Genomic DNA, 19,398 nt, shown 5'->3' with positions numbered 1-19,398 from the left:
ATGGGCAGAAGATGAGAAGGAATAGGAAACAGAGGTAGGAGCTGTGGAAACAGGGAAGGATATAGGGCAAGAACTGGGGATGGGCAGAAACAGAAAGAAGGGGGGAAGATATGACCAGGAAAGGAGACAGGAGGCAGGAGTCAAGTGAGGAGGGGACAGGCCAGATCTAGCATGAATAGTAGAAAGGTGGGGACACAGGCATAACTTGGGAAGGGTCAGGAGATGAGTACGGGAACCATGAGTTGGAGAATGGAGGGTATAGGACAGAAAGGGACAAGGGAAGGATGTGCGGAGAAAAGACTATGGTTGGACCTTCTATGCTTTAAAATGACAGTTTTCTAAGAAATATAATGAAACGCAGACAGTGAAACCCATTGCATAACAAACAAACAAATAACGGAATGGCTTAAACAATCAAAAGACAGGATTGAAGCCACAGTCATCGGTGGCAGCATGGAGTTAGTTGCTGAACTGAATTTGGGAAGCATGTGTCTAATCCTCACAGAACTGGGAATCTGCATAGGTGGCCTTCTACCTTACAGAACTATTACATTTAATGCAGAACCCAGATAGCTTAAATGTGCCTACATCAGGACAGGATTCCTTTGGGATTTTATATCCATTATTCCATTGCCAGTAAAGAAGACCAAGGCAGAGCCCAACCTTATGTTTTGCTGAATACACTGTGGAGTGAACGCTCGCCTACTTATACATATTTTTAGACACTCAGGTTAACATTAACACCTTAAGGCATATTTACATTGCATCTGGGAGTAAGTCTCTCAGACTGGACCCACACATGTTCTGGTAAGACTTGTGCCAGTGCTCTTAAAACAGCTGGTGCAGCAACATTGCAGTCCAGACTGGAACTTGAGCTTTTAAAGACCATCCCCTTGCCTCCCAGACTTTGAGCCCAAGTTCCAAACCAAACTGCAACATCTACACAGATATTTTTGGAGCACTAGTACAAGCCCCACTACTGAAGTCTGTGGCACCAGGCTGGGTGGCTTTCCCTCAGGTGCATTTCAGATACGCCCTTAAGCTCTGTCTTGGAAGCCAAGAACGTAGCCAAGTGTGTGCCTGTATCCACCCCCTACGGATTAACTTCCATTAATGAACAAAAGCAATCCCTAGGCTTGTCCAGCTGAAGACACCAATGCTGCTGACACATAGTCATGTTACTGCCTGCAGCTCCAAACAAGGAGAGAAAACGCTGTGTGTGCTAAACAGAAAACAACATTGGTAGAGAAAGATATAACATTTATAAGCATCCAAATTGGTACAACTATACAATTAAAAAACGTATGACAGGTTGGACCGCTGTAATGTGGACTTCCCTTGTCTGGTAACATCTGTGGTCTGGCATCCCCATGGATGCCTCCAAGCTGGAGTACTGATAGGGAAAAGCTGGGGTCCCAGCACTCAGCAACTCCTCCTCCACCTTCCCAGAGAGCCACAAATAGCTCATTTGCAGCGTTCAAGCTTAGAGAGGGAGGAATCAGGATGGGAGGAGGGGAGATTTGTGGAAGAGCTCGGGTAATTGCAGAGCCCTGTGGCTGGGGGCCACAAGGATAGCCCCATGACCAGCAGCAGGGGCCAGGAATGCAGCCTCATAGCCACAAAGCTCAGTGGCCCCCAGTCACAGAGCTCTGCTGCCACCCTGGCTCTTCTCCCAAGCATTCCCCCAAGTGCCACCTTGGTCAATGCTGGCCCTTCTGCTGCTGCCTGAGCAGAGCCCCCCAGCTGGCAGCAGCAAAGGGGCTGGTACTGACTTTCCCTGGTACAGAAAATTCCTTTGTTTGGGACCGGTCAAGTCCCAAGGGTGCCAGATCAGGGAGATACAACTTGTAATTACAGGGCACTTTTGATAGTACCCCTTGATCATTACATTTCAGATTCAAGCCATTTCCAACCCCCAGGATTTCAAAAGCTCGAGTGTGGCCTTAAAATCATCTGAGATTCTACTGAAACCACTAGAGACCAGGAGCTGGAACTTTATGAAAAATAACAAATATCACAGACTTTCAATAGAATCACAAATGACGGTAAAACTTCCAGACAGACTTGAAGCAAAAGCCTTTTCGATTACACCCTCAAAGCTTGGGAAAATGACTGTCATACTGGTTCACAGAATTCTTCTATCCTGAAAGTTCATTGGCAGTAATTTCTAATTCTGTCCTGGCATATGGGTAATTGGATTTTATTCCCAAGGGAGCATTTTCAGGTCCTGGGATAGAGAATGGCTAGGCTAATAGTCTTTGGCCTAGTAGGCTTTGAAAGGTATGCATTATGATCTTTAGATGATATTTAATGCATTACAATAGCAAAGAACAGAGTATTAAGTTTTTATGTGTTTGAGAATAGGTTAAGATCGATAGCTACAGCACTCATGAATGATCAAGTGACTCTATGCCATGTAGTCTTATGGGGGAGTAGCAATGACTTTGAGAGTTTTTAAATGTTTTCTTGGTACTATTTTTCATTGTCTTTCATCAGTGAAGAAAACACCCTTAGTACAATGAGTCCAGGCCTGAGGATTAAGGGGACCATGTGCAAGAAGCAATGCGTGGAGTTTCACCTTTCCAACGATGTAAAGAAGCCACTTCTAGCTTGATGGGTCATTGCCACCCCTTTCTCACTGCCTAGGAGGCCTGCCCCACTGCTTCCATTGAGGCCCCTTTCCTGAGCCACCTCTTCCCCTGAGAACCTTTTCCATTGCTCACTCCACTTCCTTCTCCATCACTCATCACTCCATCTCATTGTTGCCATTTCCCTCCTCCTCCCAAACTGGGCTTCCTCTGTGACAGGAGAAGCTGTAGTCAGACAAAGAGCCTGCCTGCAGGTAAGAGGCAGGCCCAGATGAGCATGGGCTGATGTGAGTTAATTACCCAGCACCTCACCCCACACAGGAATAACAAGACTGTTGGTGTCTGCTCAGTACATTTAACTGGACACTGCCAGGCCCCCTTTTTAACCAGACTTTCCAGTAGAAAACCAGTGCCTGGCAACCTTATCAGGCAGGGAGCTGGGGGAAGAACAGGGACAGAAGGATTTCTCTGACAAGTTGATTGATGGATTGATTTTTGAAATGGGAGTTTTTGAAGCTGCTCAGATATTGGGAATCTTAGAAGTAGTCCCAGGCTGAGGATTAATAGGCAGGGAGAAGATGAAGTAGTCAAAGATGCATGATACATGCAATCAGTCACATGGTTCTAGAATTTATCACATATGTGGAAAAGAGGCTATCAAAAGACTGCATCAGCAAGACAGACTTCTCGCTATCGAATTCTCTTTAAACAGCTAGCTGTCTCAGTAGATCCTTATCAAAACATGAGAATTTGAGAAACTAAGATGAAAACTAGATCTAAACCTAAAACCAGGTCTAAACCTTCCTACATTATTGCTAAGAAAACACTACCAGTGCGGAATAGTAAGAGACAACATAGGAAGTACAGTCAGAGGCGGTTATATTTCTGTACTGAAGCAGGCTTTCTCAGGGCATGCAGGTGGCCCATTACCAGACGTGATCTACTTCTCTGGTAGCGTGTCCTTGTTTGGTGAAGGCAGTTTAAGTGTGCTAAGGTGTGTATCATGGACTTTCTCCTCAGAGCATATTCTGTGGAATCCCTGTGTCTGGCTCATAGGTCAGACATATAGCATTCGCTTTGTGAAGAGGTAATGAGGAATCCTGTGAGACCTTAGAGACATAGGCTACGTCTAGACTGCAAACTTCTTTCGAAAAAGAGCGTCTAGACTGCAAGTAGTACTTTCGAAAAAGCAAGCCGCTTTTTCGAAAGAAAGCACCCAGGCAGTCTGGATGCTCTCTTTCGAAGAAGCCCTGTTTGCATTCAAGAACGCCTTTTTTCGAAAGAGCACTTTCGAAAAAAGGCGTTCTTCCTCGTGAAATGAGGTTTACCACCGTTGAAAGAAAAGCCGTGTGCTTTCAATTTAATTTCGAAAGAACACGGCTGTAGTCTAGACGCAGGTGAAGTTTTTTCGAAAAAAGGCTACTTTTTTCGAAAAAACCCTTGAGTCTGGACACAGCCTTAGAGATTTATTAGGGCCATAAGCTTTCATGGGTAAAACCCACTTCATCAGATGAATTGGAGTGGAAGTTACAGAAACAGGAGTATATATAAGGAAGAAGTTGCTTATGTTAATGAAGCTAATCAAGTCAGGGTGGAAATGGATCATTCACAGCATTTGATTTGGAAATGTGAATATCCAGAGAAGGGAAATTGTCTTTGTAATGAGGAGTCCTGTGGCACCTTATAGGCTAACAGATTTATTGGAGCATAAGCTTTCATGGGCAAAGACCCACTCCATCAGATTCATGTGGCAAAGTGGGTCTTTGCCCACGAAATCTTATGCTTCAATAAATCTGTTAGTCTATAAGGTGCCACAGGATTCCTCGTTGCTTCTGCAGATTCAGACTAGCACGGCTCCCCCTCTGATACTTGTCTTTGTAAAGCGTTAACCAATTTAAATCCTTATTCAATCTTAAATTCATAGTGTGGAATTTGCAAATTAATTCCTGTTCATCTGTCTCCCTTTGCAACCTGTTTTTGAAATTCTTTTGTAAGGTGTGGTTTTGCAAATACAGACTAGCATGGCTACGCCTCTGAGACTTTGAGTCTTTGTAAAAAGAATTTACCCACAGGCAATATGGTGTTTTTGCCTGCTATCATTTTCCTGTGGAAGTTCATTTAAGAGTGTAGTGATTGTCTGGATTCACCCACATACTTGTTACTGGGGCACTAAGCGCACTGGATGAAGACATACTTGATGGGGCCCCATCCTGAAGGAAATCTTTCCTTCACTCCCACTTCTGGCCTTCAAACAATCCCCCAACCTCTCCAAACTCATCATCAGAATCAAGCTTCCCAAAACCAGAATGCACCAACTCAAAGCAGCACCAAACTCTGACAGAACAATAGATGAAAAACCTACAGACATATTTCCACTTCTACAATGATCAACACATTCCGGAATATACCTTTCAAGAGTTGTGGATCCTACATATGCTTATCACAACATGTGGCATACCTTACCCAGTGCTCTAAATACCTCAGTAGTAACTGTCCGAGACAGAACATCAGAAATGGCTGCCCATCGCAGGGAGCCATATCCTGTAATACCTCTAAGGCTGGTATAGGGGGCTCTGTCTGTGAGGTGGAGTGTTTTCCATATAAGGGCATGTAAATTAATAATCTTCCCCTGCTCGCTCCACCCATTGCAGTGAAAGATCAGCCAATGGGCTGACTTGTGCTCAGGCCTGCTACTCCACCCACTGCAGCAAAAACCAACCTATGGAGTGATAAGTTCACAGGCAATAAAACAGGCAGGCAGCCCCTCTCTCACGGGGGATTCGCATCGAGTGAACACCTGGCCTGATCACCCAGACGCCTTGCACCCCCCGCTCTCGAGTCTTACTGAGCGTACTCCGAGTTGGTCGACCCGAGTGGAGATAGTTTATGAGCATGTGACCGGTACTTGTGTTCCTGCTGTCTCCAGAACTGGTATAACCTCCTCCCTCCCCCCCCCCCCCCCCCCGCCATCATCCCTATCCTAATTGATTTTTTAGTTGTCCTTATTGCTTGCCAAGTGACAGTGGCTAAAAAGTTACTAAGTTAGTTTATAAATAGTTGTGGTTTAGGTTTTTTACTGTTTCCTTGTATAAAGTTGTGTAAATAATCAGCCCTATGAACAATACCAGTGTTAATTCAACTGTTCCTAACCCCTGGGCAGTTATTGGGAATTATTGTGATTTAGAAATGCCTCAGGGAATTGTTTTGTGTTGTCTGGCAATCTGTTTAATTTTTGTTCTGATGATTGTCTGGCTCCATCAAAATAAAATCAGTTTGTGCTTTTTAAAACCCCCGTTGTGGTCTCATCCTTTCCGGCATCCCTTCGAACCTCGTGTATTACGGGGACTGACAGTAACTATTTGGGATGGGTGAAACCAGATAATCACTACATTCTGAAATGAACTCACACAGGAAAATGATAAAAGACAAAAACACCCAGTCACATATGGGGAACTGCATTACACAAAGTGATCACTCCATGTGTCACCTATCAGTCCTCATCCTCAAAGGAAACCTGAGAGCTTAAATTCATAATGCAGCTAGATACCGAAGGACTGAACAGAGACACTGGATTTATGGCTTATTACAACAATCAGTAACCTATTAGCTACCTCTTTTATACCTATGACTGCTGAAGTACTACAACACCTTAAATGATCCCTTAGTACACTTGCTAATTACTAATACTAAAAAGCTTCAGGGGGTAGCCGAGTTAGTCTGTAACTGGAAAAACTTAAAAAACAACAAATAGTCTAGTAGCACGTTAAAGACTAACAAAACATGTTGATGGTTTCATAAGCTCTTGTGGGCACAACCCACTTCTTCAGATGAGCGGAGTGTTGGAAGTCCAGATCCAAGAATAAATAAGGGAAGGAGGGAAGGGGGGAGAGAAGGGGGAAAAAATGAAGGGGAGGAAGAAAAAAAGACAGTGAGTAGATAAGCTTCAGGGGGATAGCTGAGTGAGTCTGTAATAGGAAAAACTTAAAAAACAACAATTAGTTTAGTAGCATCTCAAAGACTAAATAGTTAAAAGAGGCTGATAAGAACCATTAGTTAGTACTTGGAAAGGAAGATGACCAACATCAGATTCTACACAGACATCAAGAACCATTAGCACCTTCATTGTTTGGTCAGTTGATAATGTGCGAGCCATTGATATCACAATTCAAACCATTAGTATACAAATTAAACTTGTGAATGAAGTTAAGCTCCAATCCTTCTCTGTGTATTTGGCTTGTGGAATTGGTCTGAAACAAAACAGCAACTTGGAGATCCATTAATGAGTGTCCAGGAAGAGGAAAGTGTTCTCCAACAGGTTTTTGTGTGTTGCCTTCTCAAATCTAGGGCAGGAGGGATAGCTCAGTGGTTTGAGCATTAGCCTACTAAACCCAGGCTTGTGAGCTCAATTCTTGAGAGGGCCATTTACAGATCTAAGGCAAATCTGTCAGGGATGGTACTTGGTCCTGCCATGAGGGCAGGGGACTAAACTCAGTGACCTCTCAAGGTCCCTTCCAGCTCTATGAGATAGGTATATCTGATTTGTGTCCATCAGTTCTTTCCCATAGAAACTGTACAGTTTGGCTGATATACATTGATGGCATGGATCACATTAGTGTATGTACAGTTAAATGAGCTGCTGATGTGGTTGGGTCCAGTGATGAAAACGCTTGTGTAGATGAGTTGGCACTGGGGCTGATTGCAGGGGTGGGTTCCTGGATGCTTATGGTGTAGCTGTACTGTGTGATTACCAGAAATAATTTGTTTCAGTTTAGGGGGTTGTCTGTAAGTGAGAATTGGCCTTTCCCCCAAGGCCTCTGAGAGTGAGGGGTCATTTTCCAGGATAGGTTGTAGATTTTTGATAATGCATCGAAGGGGTTTAAGTTGTGGACTGTAGGTGATGACAAGTGGAATTCTGTTGTTTTCTCTTTTGGGCCTATATTGAGGGAGTTCATGTCTGGGTACTTTTTTGGCTCTGTCAATCTGTTTTTTCACTTTACCAGGTGTGTATTTCAGTTTTAGGAATGCTCTATATAGACCCTGTATGTTTTTGACTCTGCGGGATTGGAGCAAATCTGGTTGTATCTTAGGGCTTGGCTCCATACAATAGATTGAGAAATGTGTCTGGGATAGAAGCTAGACGCATGAAGGTAAGTGTAGGGGTTGGCAGGTTTCCGGTATATAGTGGTGGACATTTATCCATCATTTAATTGTACTGTAGTGTCAAGAACGTGGATTTTTTCATGTGGACTCATCCAGGCTGAGGTTGATGTGGGGTGGAAGTTGTTGAAATCTTTGTGAAATTCTTCAGTGGTCTCTTTCCCGTGGGTCCATATGATGAAGATGTCATCGATGTAACGTAAATAGAGTAAAGGTGTTAGGAGGCAAGAGCTGGGGAAACATTGTTCAAGGTCAGCCATAAAGATGTTGGCATAATGTGGTGCCATGTGGGTGCCCATGGCTGTGCCCACGAAAGCTCATGATACCATCTACATGTTTTGTTAGTCTTTAAAGTGATACCAGACTATTTGTTGTTTTTTAAGTTTTTCCGGTTACAGACTAACTTGGATACCCCTCTTAAGCTTGTTTAATATGTCAGACAACAGCACAATACCTGCCCTGAGGAGTCTACAAGCTAAAAGTGTGACTGGGCACAGAACAAAAAAAGGCACTGCGATGTAAACAACAGGTCTATCGATAATAGCAGATTATTTTGAAATAAATTATTTCAAAATAACAACTCTTAAAATAACTATTTTAAAATAAGTTTATTCATCTCACAAGCAGGAGTTTGTTCAAGACTGATTTGTGTGACCCTTGGTATTCTCAAAGTGGTCATGGACTGGGTTTCAATTGGAGATCAAGAAATCTCTATATTCCTATGAAGAAAGTTAGCTAACATAGAAATGGGCAAAGAGTTTAAACCCGTGGTCCCCAACACGGTGCCCGCGGGCACCATAGCGGGGGGGGGGGAGCGCCGGCCCCGGGCACGTGGTGCTTGCGGGGGGGAGGGAGGGAAGCCCCGGGCGCGCGGCGTTTGCGGGGGAGGGAGGGGGGGAAGCGCTGGCCCGGGCGCACGGCGCTTGCGGGGGGGAGGGGCGGAAGCGCCGGCCCCGGGCGCGCGGCACTTGCGGGGGGAGGGGGAGCGGCGGCCCCGGGCGCGTGGCTATGGGGGGGCCCCCGACCCTGGGCATGCGGCTATGGCGGGGGCCGCCCCCGGGCATGCGGCTATGGCGGGGGCCGCCCCCGGGCATGCGGCTATGGGGGGGGCGCCCCCGGGCGCGCAAGTGTCCCCACCCCCTGGCGCCCGGCGGGCGAACGGCCACGCCCCCTGGCGCCGGACAACCTCAAAAGGTTGGGGACCACTGGTTTAAACACTACCATAGGGAAAGATGGAAAAGGAGTATAATTTCTTCACCTTTAAAGAGTTCAATCATCTATTTTACAGCCATACTGAAAAACAACATTTATGTTGGTTAATTTATGTTTGTTAAAATTCAAGGTCCAAACAAAGCCAAGCAATGAGTCATTTTCACTTAGGACAGCCTATTTATATTATGAAAAGACAAACCTAGATCCAAGCATGTGCCTAGACTCTATTGTTATAACATTTTGTCCTTTGCACCAGCTCACTCTGGCACTCTTAATTTACTTCATTGTCTCTTCAGTGTTTGCTACATCTGGCAGATGAATACTAAAACCACTGCAATTTCTTCACTAAACCATTTTGGCAAAAAACATGCTGTTAGGGCCATGTGATTAATATCAGTGCTTCTAATCTAAGATATTGAAACATGCTAGTGGAATGAAGACAGTAACCAGGGGATGAAATTCAGTCCTACCACACATAGTGAAATAAGTGCCAAAAGTCTAGAGAAGTGAAAGCTTCCCCTATATAGCAGAGCTACTATGCATCTCCCAGATCCTTGTGACAGCTATGGACTACAGTTCCACCTGCAGCATTTCTGTACTCATTCCAAAGGCTATCAAAACCACTGACTTCCCATAAGCAAGGATCTATGGCTCCTTCCCTGGTCTGCTGTCACTGAAGCCTTTGAATCGGCTCCAGGTGGGTTTGCAAAATCCACGTCTGATGTAAATAGTGCACATTGTGGTCTTCTCTCATATCTCCTGCATCAAAACCAGGTAGAGTTTATACAGTACAAAGGTTCTAGTATTATTCTTTCTGCAGCAAGGAGAATTTTATCCTGACAGAGATTCTGGGCTGATTCACCACAAAAAGTCTCAGAAGGGTAGTAAACAACAATGAGTGGTCCTGTCGCACCTTAGAGACTAACAAATTTAGTATAATATACTGAATATAGTATCATGGAGTACTTCTACACTTGCTCCCTAGTTCGAACTAGGGATGCAAATGTAGGCGACTGAAATTGCTAACGAAGCAGGAATTTAAATATCCTGCGCTTCATTAGCATGACCTCGCCGGCGCGTTACTCCACTCAACAGCTGTTTCGAAAGTGAAAGTGTGCCCCTTGGTTCAAACTAACGTTTTGAACCCCTTGGTTCAAACTAACGTTACTCCTCATTTTTTTTAATGTGCATTACAGAATCAGGACCTTTATTGAAACTGTGTGCACCCTGCTCTTCCAATATTTCATTACTTTATCTCTAAGATTTACTAAAAGTGAGGCATATACTGCAAATCATTAATACTTTCAAGGAGGCTACCTTTGATTTTTGTTTATGAACGTTCCCCCACTTTGTTCAAGCCCATTATAAATGACTTTTTTTCGTAATTTGGAATTCAACTAATATAGACAAAACTTTCAGCTAATAAGAGCATCTTTATGGATCAAGTGTGATCTTGCAAACAGATGCTACAAAGCATGAAAATAGTGATTCTGACTAATTCCATCTCAGAAAAAGCCCATCTTTAATAGTCATTCAGGCTGTGTCTACATTGGCATCCCTTTCCGGAAAAGGGATGCTAATGAGACACTTCGGAATTGCCCTTTTCCGGAAGATCCCTTATTCCTACTTTCAAGGGCTTATTTTCCGGAAAATCGCGTCTAGACTGGCGCTTTTCTCCGGCAAAAACCCCGAGCCAGAAAAAAGCGGCAGCCATGTAAATGCAAATGCCGCGGGGGATATTTAAATCCCCCGCGGATTTGCAATTCCGAAGTGTCTCATTAGCATCCCTTTTCCGGAAAGGGATGCCAATGTAGACACAGCCTCATTGTTGAATGGTCTACAGAAAAATGTGAGGTATGCTTTAATTACATCCTCAGTGACCTCCTACTTGATGTCTTGTCCATGGTATCTGTGTTGAGACAGCCTTATCTTTGAATGTTTTTCACTTTTTACACTAAACAGCATGCACTCAGGTTCTCACTGAGTCATCAAAACCTCATGTGTATGTGTACTTATAACCTCTTATGGTTAATTTTGAAAACAAAAATCAGCTTCATTAACCAGTTTAATTTTTCTAGTGACTCTAAGTAATAATGGCTATGTTAATTTTTCTAGGAACAGTAATAATGGCTATATTAATTGATGCTACATTAAAACAGAATTCCTTAAGGAGTACATATCACACTGCAGGCACATTTATGTCTAATGGGTTTAATCTAATTGATGTTGTTACAAAAGATCTCAAACATAGGCTATGTCTACACTATAGGCTTTTTCCGATTGCTTTTCCAGAAGAGGTATACAGAGCTCCCCGAAAGAGTACATTTGCTCTTCCGCAAAAAAAAGCGGAAGAGCAAATGCGTTCCCTGAACGTGGTGGAGTTTTTCCAGGATACCTCCAGGATCCTGGAAAAACCCTGCAGTCTAAGTGTACCCATAGTATAAATGGCCACTTATTTTACAGTGCCACCTTTTAATTGTGAATTAACCACTGTTTGGCTTTTTTGGGGGAGGGAGCGGGGGGAAAGAGGGCATAGTGTTGCACTAGTTTACTGTTCCACAGCATGCATACAAATGGTTTAAGCGCATTTTCTCCACTTTACTGAAGTCAGGGCCCAAAGATCCAAATCAAACAATGCAGGAATTTGGCATTTGCCCTGTGCAATAAATGCATCCTGTTCGCGTTCTTTTAGCTTTTACCTTGTAAATTATAAGTCTGTTGCATTATTGTGTAATATAGAGAAATTCCATCACGTGCATCTTACCTCTTTGGTATGAGTGTGGAAGGAGACAGACATATCCAAGAGAAGTTTCCTCTGTTCCACTCTCCGCACAAAGTCCTGAATCCGCACTTCCAGATGCCGGGCTGCTTTGTAGATCTCTTCAGGGTCACATTCCCCAGTCTGAGCCAACTGCTCTGCAGCCTCTAAAAGCTTGTCTGCATTTGTGTATGTATTCTACCAGCAAAAAAGCAAGGAACAGAGTATGAGTAATATGTGGCAAGTAAACTGCTGCTTGCACTTTTAAAAGCAAGAAAGCGAGTGTAAAATAATGGTAATAATTCCCTCTGGTGCTGCCATCTGTGAGAGGAGCAAGTATTAACCCACACAGACTAATCCCTGAATATGCATTAAATAGTTTCTTGTTTGAAATGCACACCATTATAGTGCTAGCCTGCCTGACAGATAAATATGATTCTGTACTTGATTTTTACCAGAATGCTGAAATTTCTCAAAGATACAGTAATGAAGCAACTGGAGTTAACCACTTCAGAGGTAGAAGTTGTTTTACACAACACTTGGCAGTACATTGGTTACGATGGATTCCTAATGGCTATCATATTACATGTAATAATTTTATGCTGAAACATCTCATCTGCAAGAAATGATTGCCTTTCAGTGTGAAATTTTGTGTTCAAATTGTTTCTTTGTTTGCTCTTATCTACTGTACACTTGATTAATAAAAAAGAGCCAATCACTCCTACCATGGACTGGTATGATGAGATTACTTATGAATCACAAAATCGCCAGTATGTCTTAGATACTTACCTGGCTCTTATCACTCGAGTAGCTGAGCATTTCACAGTTCTTTAATGTATTTATCCTCATAACTCGCCTGGGAGACAAGGAAGTCCTATTATCTCTTTTTTACAGATGGGAAACTAAGAAATACAGTTCCATCTCTCTCAGAATCTGCAAAGCTCAATTTAATAAAATTTAAATTTTGGGGTCAAATTTGTCTGAAAAATCTCCCTATAACAGGGAAACCAAGCTCGAAAATGACAGTACCCCAAAGAGCCTATTTCACTCACAGATACTTTTATCACCATCACTTTACCTGGAGAGGAATAAATGACAGTAAGACTTTTTGTGTGTGTGTGTGTTTAATTTCCTTGCCTTTATTTATGGTTTTAATAACACTCTCCACCAGTTTTCTCAGGTGACAGCACATTCTGTACTCCGAGGTGAAGTCTAACAATAATATGTTTGTTATCAATGCAACTCAAGGAGCTCTTTGAAGAAGTATTTGAGCCATTAGTTATCATCTTTGAAATGTCATGAAGACAGGAGAGATTCCAGAAGACTGGAAAAAGGCAAATGTGGTGCCCATTTATAAAAAGGGAAATAAGGACAACCCTGCAATCTACACACCAGTCAGCTAAAATTCTGTGTCAGGAAAGATAATGGAGCAAAAATAATGAAGGAATCCATCTGAAAACATCTGGAGGATAAGAAGATGATAAATAACAGTTAACATGGGTTTGTAAAGAACAAATCATATCAAATAACCTGATACCTTTCTTTGATAGGATAACAAGCCTTGTGGATAAGGGGGAAGTAGCAGATGTGATATACCTAGACTTTAGTAAAGTATTTATACAGTCTCACATGGCCTTCTTATCAATAAATTAAAGAAATACAATGTTCATGGGGTGACTAAGGTGGGTGTGTAACTGGCTGCATAGCCATTCTCAGAGAGTAGTTATTAACGGTTCAATCTTGCTGGAAGGGCATAACAAGTAGGGTTCTGCAGGGATCAGTTTAGGAACTGGTTCTGTTCTTCATCAACAATTTAAGTAACGACATAAAGTTTGCAGATGATACCAAGCTCAAAGGAGCTGCAAGTGCTTTGGAGGACAGGGTCATAATCCAAAATGATCTGGACAAACTGGAGAAATGGTCTGAAATAAATAGGATGAAGCTCAGTAAAGACAAATGTGAAGTACTCCATGTAGGGAGGAACAATCAGTTTCACACATACAAAATGGGAAGTGATTATCTAGGAAGGAGTACTACAGAAAGGAATCTAGGGGTCATAGTGGACCACAAACTGAATATGAGTCAACTGTTGCCAAAAAGAAAGCAAACGTCATTCTGGGATGCATACAAGAGTGTTGTAAGCAACACACAAAAAGTAATTCTTCTGCTCTCCTTTGCACTAACTAGGCCACAACTGGAATACTGTGTCCAGTTCTAGGCAGCACACTTCAGAAAAGATGTGTAGAAATTGGAAAAGGTCCAAAGAAGAGCAATACAAAAGAGTAAAGGTCTAGGAAACATGACCCATGACGGAAGATTGAAAGAATTGGGTATGTTTACTATGGAAAAGAAAAGACTGAGAAGGGACACGATAGCAGCTTTCAAATACCTAAAAGGATAGAGTTAGATCATTCTCCTTAGCCTCTGATAATGGGACAAGAAGCAATGGGCTTAAATTGCAACAAAGGAGATTTAGGTAGGCCTCAGCTGGAATCCCTGGAAGGGATTCCTGGCCAAGGAATGGTGTGGCCATAGTCTATATTGGGGTGGGCAATTATTTTTGGCTGGGGGCCACTTCAAAAATTTTTGGGTAGCCCCGAAGGGGCGTGGCCAGGATGCTTCTGGGCTACCCCACCCACAAACCATGATTGGTCTGGGGGTGGGGAAGCCCTTTGCCCCTCCTTCCCACTAGGCACCCAAGCCCCTGACAGGGTGGGAAGAGGCTTTGCACACTCCCCCACACCCAGGCCAATCAAGGCCTGGGGGTAGGGGAGCACGCGAAGCCTTCTCCCGCCCTGCGAGGAGCACATGGCATTTAGAAGTGCCACCCGCTCCTCGCAGGGCTGGGGCAGAATGAAGGAAGCTTCACGCAGCTCCCCTGCCCCTAGGCCCTGATTGGCTTGGGGGCAGGGGGAGTGCCCTGCCCCCACCCTATGTGAGCATATGGCACTTTGAAGTGTGCTCCTCACAGGGCAGGGGGGAGGGCGGAGGAAACTTGCATGTGTCTCCCACCCCCAGGTCAATCAGGGGTTGGGGGCGGGGTAGTGCGTGACGTCTCCTTCCGCTCTGGGAGGAGCGCATTGTGCTTCAAAGCGCTGCGTGGTCCTGCCAGGGTGGGAGCAAGTTTCGTGCACTCCCCCGCCCTCAGGCCTGAATTGGGCAGGGGAGTGGCAGGGCCTCCACGGGCTGGTTCAACCTGCTTGGCAGGCCGGATCCGGCCCACGGAGGCCCTTTTCCCCACCTCTGATCTATAACAATGGAGCTATCTGAACATGCATCCTCCTAAAGCAGGGGTGGGCAAATTCTGGTATGTGGGCTGGATCCAGTCCACAGGGTCAGTTCCTAGTAGCTCATACCTCCATTTTTACTTATGCCTCTGCAAGTATTGGAAAATCGCAGCCCTGGTTGGCCACGAATCACCGTTCATGGCCCATGTGAGTGTCGAGAAGCAGCGTCCTGGTCTGTGACGCTTCCCACTGCTCGAATTGTCCACGGACAGTGATTCACGATCAACCAGAACTGTGATCCTCAAATACCTATGGAGGTGAAAGTAAATATAGTGATGGCCACCTGCCAGGGATTATGCCTGTGGGCGGCTGTTTTTGTATTGCCCATTCCATCCTAAAAGGAGAGGCAATGAGTTCACTCCTGCTGTGTGATGTGGAAAGGGAACTTGAGAAGGCCCTGTCTCTCTCTGAAGCATAGTATATGTTGGTGCTCTCATTCAGGAGGTGCAGTTGTGTACCAATTATATATAAATGAACAAACATGGATGAAATATTTCTTGAGTTCTAGAGGATATTTTTATGTTTTCATGAATCTCTGCCCTTCCAGATCCCAGGCAGGACATGGAATAGATGGAAAATATTACAGGAGAATCTGTTCTTGGGCATTTCCTGCCTCAGTGAAATCACAAAGCCTGTTCTTTAGAGATTTCCAACTGAGCTTTGCAGACAAGTGGTTCAGGTAAACTCTAGAAAGGCAAGTAACCTTTGAGAGTTATCTGAACTAAATTTGAAGTTCAGACCTTGGTGTACACACAAAGGAACTGTCATCCTTTGACATAAAGGAATACAAAAACAGCAACTATTTATTAAGGAAGCACAGAGTCTTTTCCCCCCAAATAAACTAATAAAACACACCTGCAGTCTGTGAAGTGTACTCAAGTGTTTCATTGTAGATCAAGCTTTACCTGCACATTCTTATTTTAAACACACATTTTCCAGAAAATTAACTCTCCCCAGCCCACCAGCAAAGGAGTGCTAATAAAAAATCCATCTAAGGGGAAGCTAACAAGCTGTGTCCTAAATTGGTATTTCATTGCTGTTTCACTTGCTTTCATATGTCATTCCATATACCTCATCAATTCCTTCTCTAGTTACACTGTAAGACAAGGGTAGTCAATTATTTTTTGCCATGGTCTAAATATTTAGTCATGCTATTGTCAAGATCCAGATGCTAGAGCAAATAATAGTAATTAAAAAAAGATAAAAAGATTTCAGAGTCCAATCAAAAGTGACTGAGGTCCACGTTTGGCCTACAGTCTGCCTATTGATTATCCCTGCTGTAAGTTCTTCAGGGCAAAGATCTTGTCTTATGTGTTTGTAGCTCCTCTTGCTCTTTTGATTCTACATTAATAATATTTTGAACCAGATTTCCCTTCAACACATATGAAAAACCAAAACCAGGGATTTTTGGAGGATGAAATATTTGAAATGCCCATTGAGGAGATCTTCTTGAACACCCTTATCTGTCCTCTCACCAAAAGAAGGTCCAAACCCCACTTGGTTGACCCATTATTATGTATATCTTGAAGGATTTATCAGAAATATAGTATCCGTGTCACTGCAGAACTGCTGAGATTCTATATTCCCCCACTTTCCTTCCAGATAGAGTGTCTCCATTGAAGCTGAGTTATCAGAGCTTGGCTTGTCAACCAGTATGAAAGAGCAGAGATGGGAAACTAGACGAGTTAATGTAGCCTGTGAGTAAAATTACTTTTGCTGGCAAAGTGGAGACAATGTACAACCTCTTCCCTGCAGCTGCGCCGTATGGCTCCCCAAACCTCTGGAAAACAATGCTACTGAGGCAGCTAGTCACTTTTCTACAGGGCTGATTCATTTGCAGTAAGTCTCTTGAATATGCAGATTTGGTAGAGACAGTTGACGGTTAAATAGTAACAGTAACAGTTTCATTGGTTAATAACCTTCTGCTGGATTATTTTTTATTTGACAGTTGAAGGTTTTTCTTATTGATGTAAGATTTCTCCCTCCTCCCCCCAACAATGCATTAGCCTCCAAAAGAACAGACTGTAATGAGGAAATCCTTGAAATGCTATCCCACTGATCTACTCAATGGCAGTTTGTAACACTTAGGTGCCATTTCAAGCACAAAACCAATTTTCATCTCAAATCTCTTAATAACCTTTCTGTACTAATCTGAAACTCATGAAATCTGCAATCACAAGAAAATGAAAAACACTTCAGGCCTGAGGCCTCAGAATGGAAATCTCTCTAATTTGTGCTTTTGGAATTCATTTAAAAAGAACTATCAAAGTTTTGTTTTTATTTTCAATGTATAAGAAATAGTAAATATGATTATGGAAAAGATTGCAGCTAAAATCCATCTCTCCATGTATAATCAGTAATGTTAGTTATCAAATATTACTATGGGGTCAGATACCAACATTCACTCTATTTGTCTCAGAGGGGTAGTGGTGTTAGTCTGTAACTTTAAAAACAATGAGTAGTTGCATGGCACCTTAGGGCATGCCTAAACAGCAACATTATTTCAAAATAACATTATTTTGAAATAACATTATTTTGAAATAATCTACATGCAAGTCCATTATTTTGAAACTAGCCAATTAGCCCGTCATAGGGCGGGATTTTCATGTCTCTCCTCCACGTCAGTCTTCTCTCCTGAGCCTCCGGTCTCTCGCTCCGTCTCTCTCTCCTCCTCCTCCTGCCTGCCCCCCCCCTCAGCTCTCCTCCGCCTCCTGCCTCTCTTTCTGTCTCTCTTCCCCTCCCCCTCCTGCCTCTCACTCAGGGGACCGCGGAGCCCAAATGGCTGTTTGGGCTCCGCACTCCCCGTGCTGCATGGGGAGTGCAGAGCCAAAACGGTCGCTTGCGCCACTTCTCCCACACGACGGCTTGGCTGAGCAGCGCAGAAGTCAGCCGAGCACCATGGCAAGAGGCGAAGGGGGGCAGGGCGGTGACGTTCATGGACAGGGGGCAGGGCCTGGAGCCGCTGTCACGCCGCACGTCCCCGCGCCCTTTCGCCTCCCGCCGTGGTGCTCGGCTGACTTCTGCGCCACTCAGCCAAGCCGCCACAGGGGAGCAAGCACATCTCTTGCGCAAAACTACGTGACGGTGTGGACGCGCTCTTGTGCAAGACCTTTTGTACAAGAACCCTTGCATAAAACAGTTCTTGCACAAGAAGCCTGCAGTGTAGATGTAGCCTTAGAAACTAACGAGAGAGAGAGAGAATCATGAGCTTTCATGGGCAAATCCCACTTCTTCAGATGAGCTTGTGTGGAGAAAATGGGAATGCTGCCCCAAGCCTCTGTTTGTCAGGGGGCTGAATATGGTTGACAGGAGAGGGATCATGCGATGATTGCCTGTTCTGTTCACTCCCTCTGAGGCATCTGCTATTGGCCACTGTTGGCAGACAGGATACTGAGCTAGATGGACCTTTGGTCTGATGCAGTATGGCTGTTCTTATGTTCTTATGTAATGTTGGGGGGAAAAAAGGAAGTGTTGTTTCATCATTATTAAGGATTTGATAAACTATAGGAGACAAATAAAGGCTTCTTAAGAAAAAAATTACTGACATTTTCATAGAGTGTCAGTACATTGCACACCTCCTTGTGCATGTATTTAACATAAATAAAAGTCAAAATCTCATGGTATTTTGCATGGTGAAGCTCAGCTCTGTGATTCTGCTGTCACTGAAACAATGAAAGAAACATTAACTGATACCCTATGATACCCTATGCCCAATACCAATGTTGAGATAGTTAAGTATTTGTAGAACAGTGATCACTCCTGTCCAGTTCTATTTCATTCAGCCTAGGAATCAGGCATAGGAATCAGATGGTGACATTAGCACCACATCTGTCTAGGAATCAGCCTAGGAATCAGGTAGTGAAATTAGACAGCATCACAACAGTACTGTTGCCACATGAACCCAAACCCCATTATAGTGGGATGGCAGCACTGGTGCTACTGTTAATATACCTGTTTGAGGGCCCAATGTTTCTATTTTGTGAAAGATTTTTAAATTTGTTTTTTTGTTTTAAATCACAACACCACCTGAACATTTCAAAATTATCCATAAAAGAAAATTGAATTTTTTTTTCCTTTCAGATCAAAGCGTGTCATTTTCATTTCAACTTTTCAATTTTATAATATACAAAAATTTATAAACAAAAAATTAAAAATTCTGAAAATATCAAAATGGGATGTTTCAGCATTGCCTGAACTTTTTTGTTTTTTTCCCCCCCAGCCAAATGAACACAACTTTGCAAAATATTTTGCTTTTGATCAAATGGATAGGAAATATTTCTAAGTTTTTCTGACTAGCTCTAATAGTTAAGGTTGAGTCTACCTTATTATTTAACAGCTAATTTTTTGAAATGCTCTAAAAGCCACACACATTCTGTGATTATATTGAAAATTGCTA

General features: G+C 43.3%; 1 protein-coding gene across 9 annotated transcripts in view; it reads right to left on the bottom strand.

The window, feature by feature from the left end:
- KALRN (kalirin RhoGEF kinase) overlaps nucleotides 1-19,398 on the bottom strand; it is a 790,448-nt gene that overhangs the window by 316,657 nt on the left and 454,393 nt on the right. For all 9 annotated transcript variants that reach the window (XM_075933149.1, XM_075933142.1, XM_075933143.1 and 6 more), the window contains one exon: nucleotides 11,722-11,913. In XM_075933149.1, coding sequence (XP_075789264.1) covers nucleotides 11,722-11,913 — 192 coding nt within the window. The remainder of the gene's footprint in view (nucleotides 1-11,721; nucleotides 11,914-19,398) is intronic.

The sequence above is a fragment of the Pelodiscus sinensis genome, chromosome 7 (assembly GCF_049634645.1).
Source record: "Pelodiscus sinensis isolate JC-2024 chromosome 7, ASM4963464v1, whole genome shotgun sequence".
NCBI classification, from domain to species: Eukaryota; Metazoa; Chordata; order Testudines; family Trionychidae; genus Pelodiscus; species Pelodiscus sinensis.
Note: the sequence above shows the minus strand (reverse complement) of the source record. Positions and strands in the feature narration are given on the sequence as shown.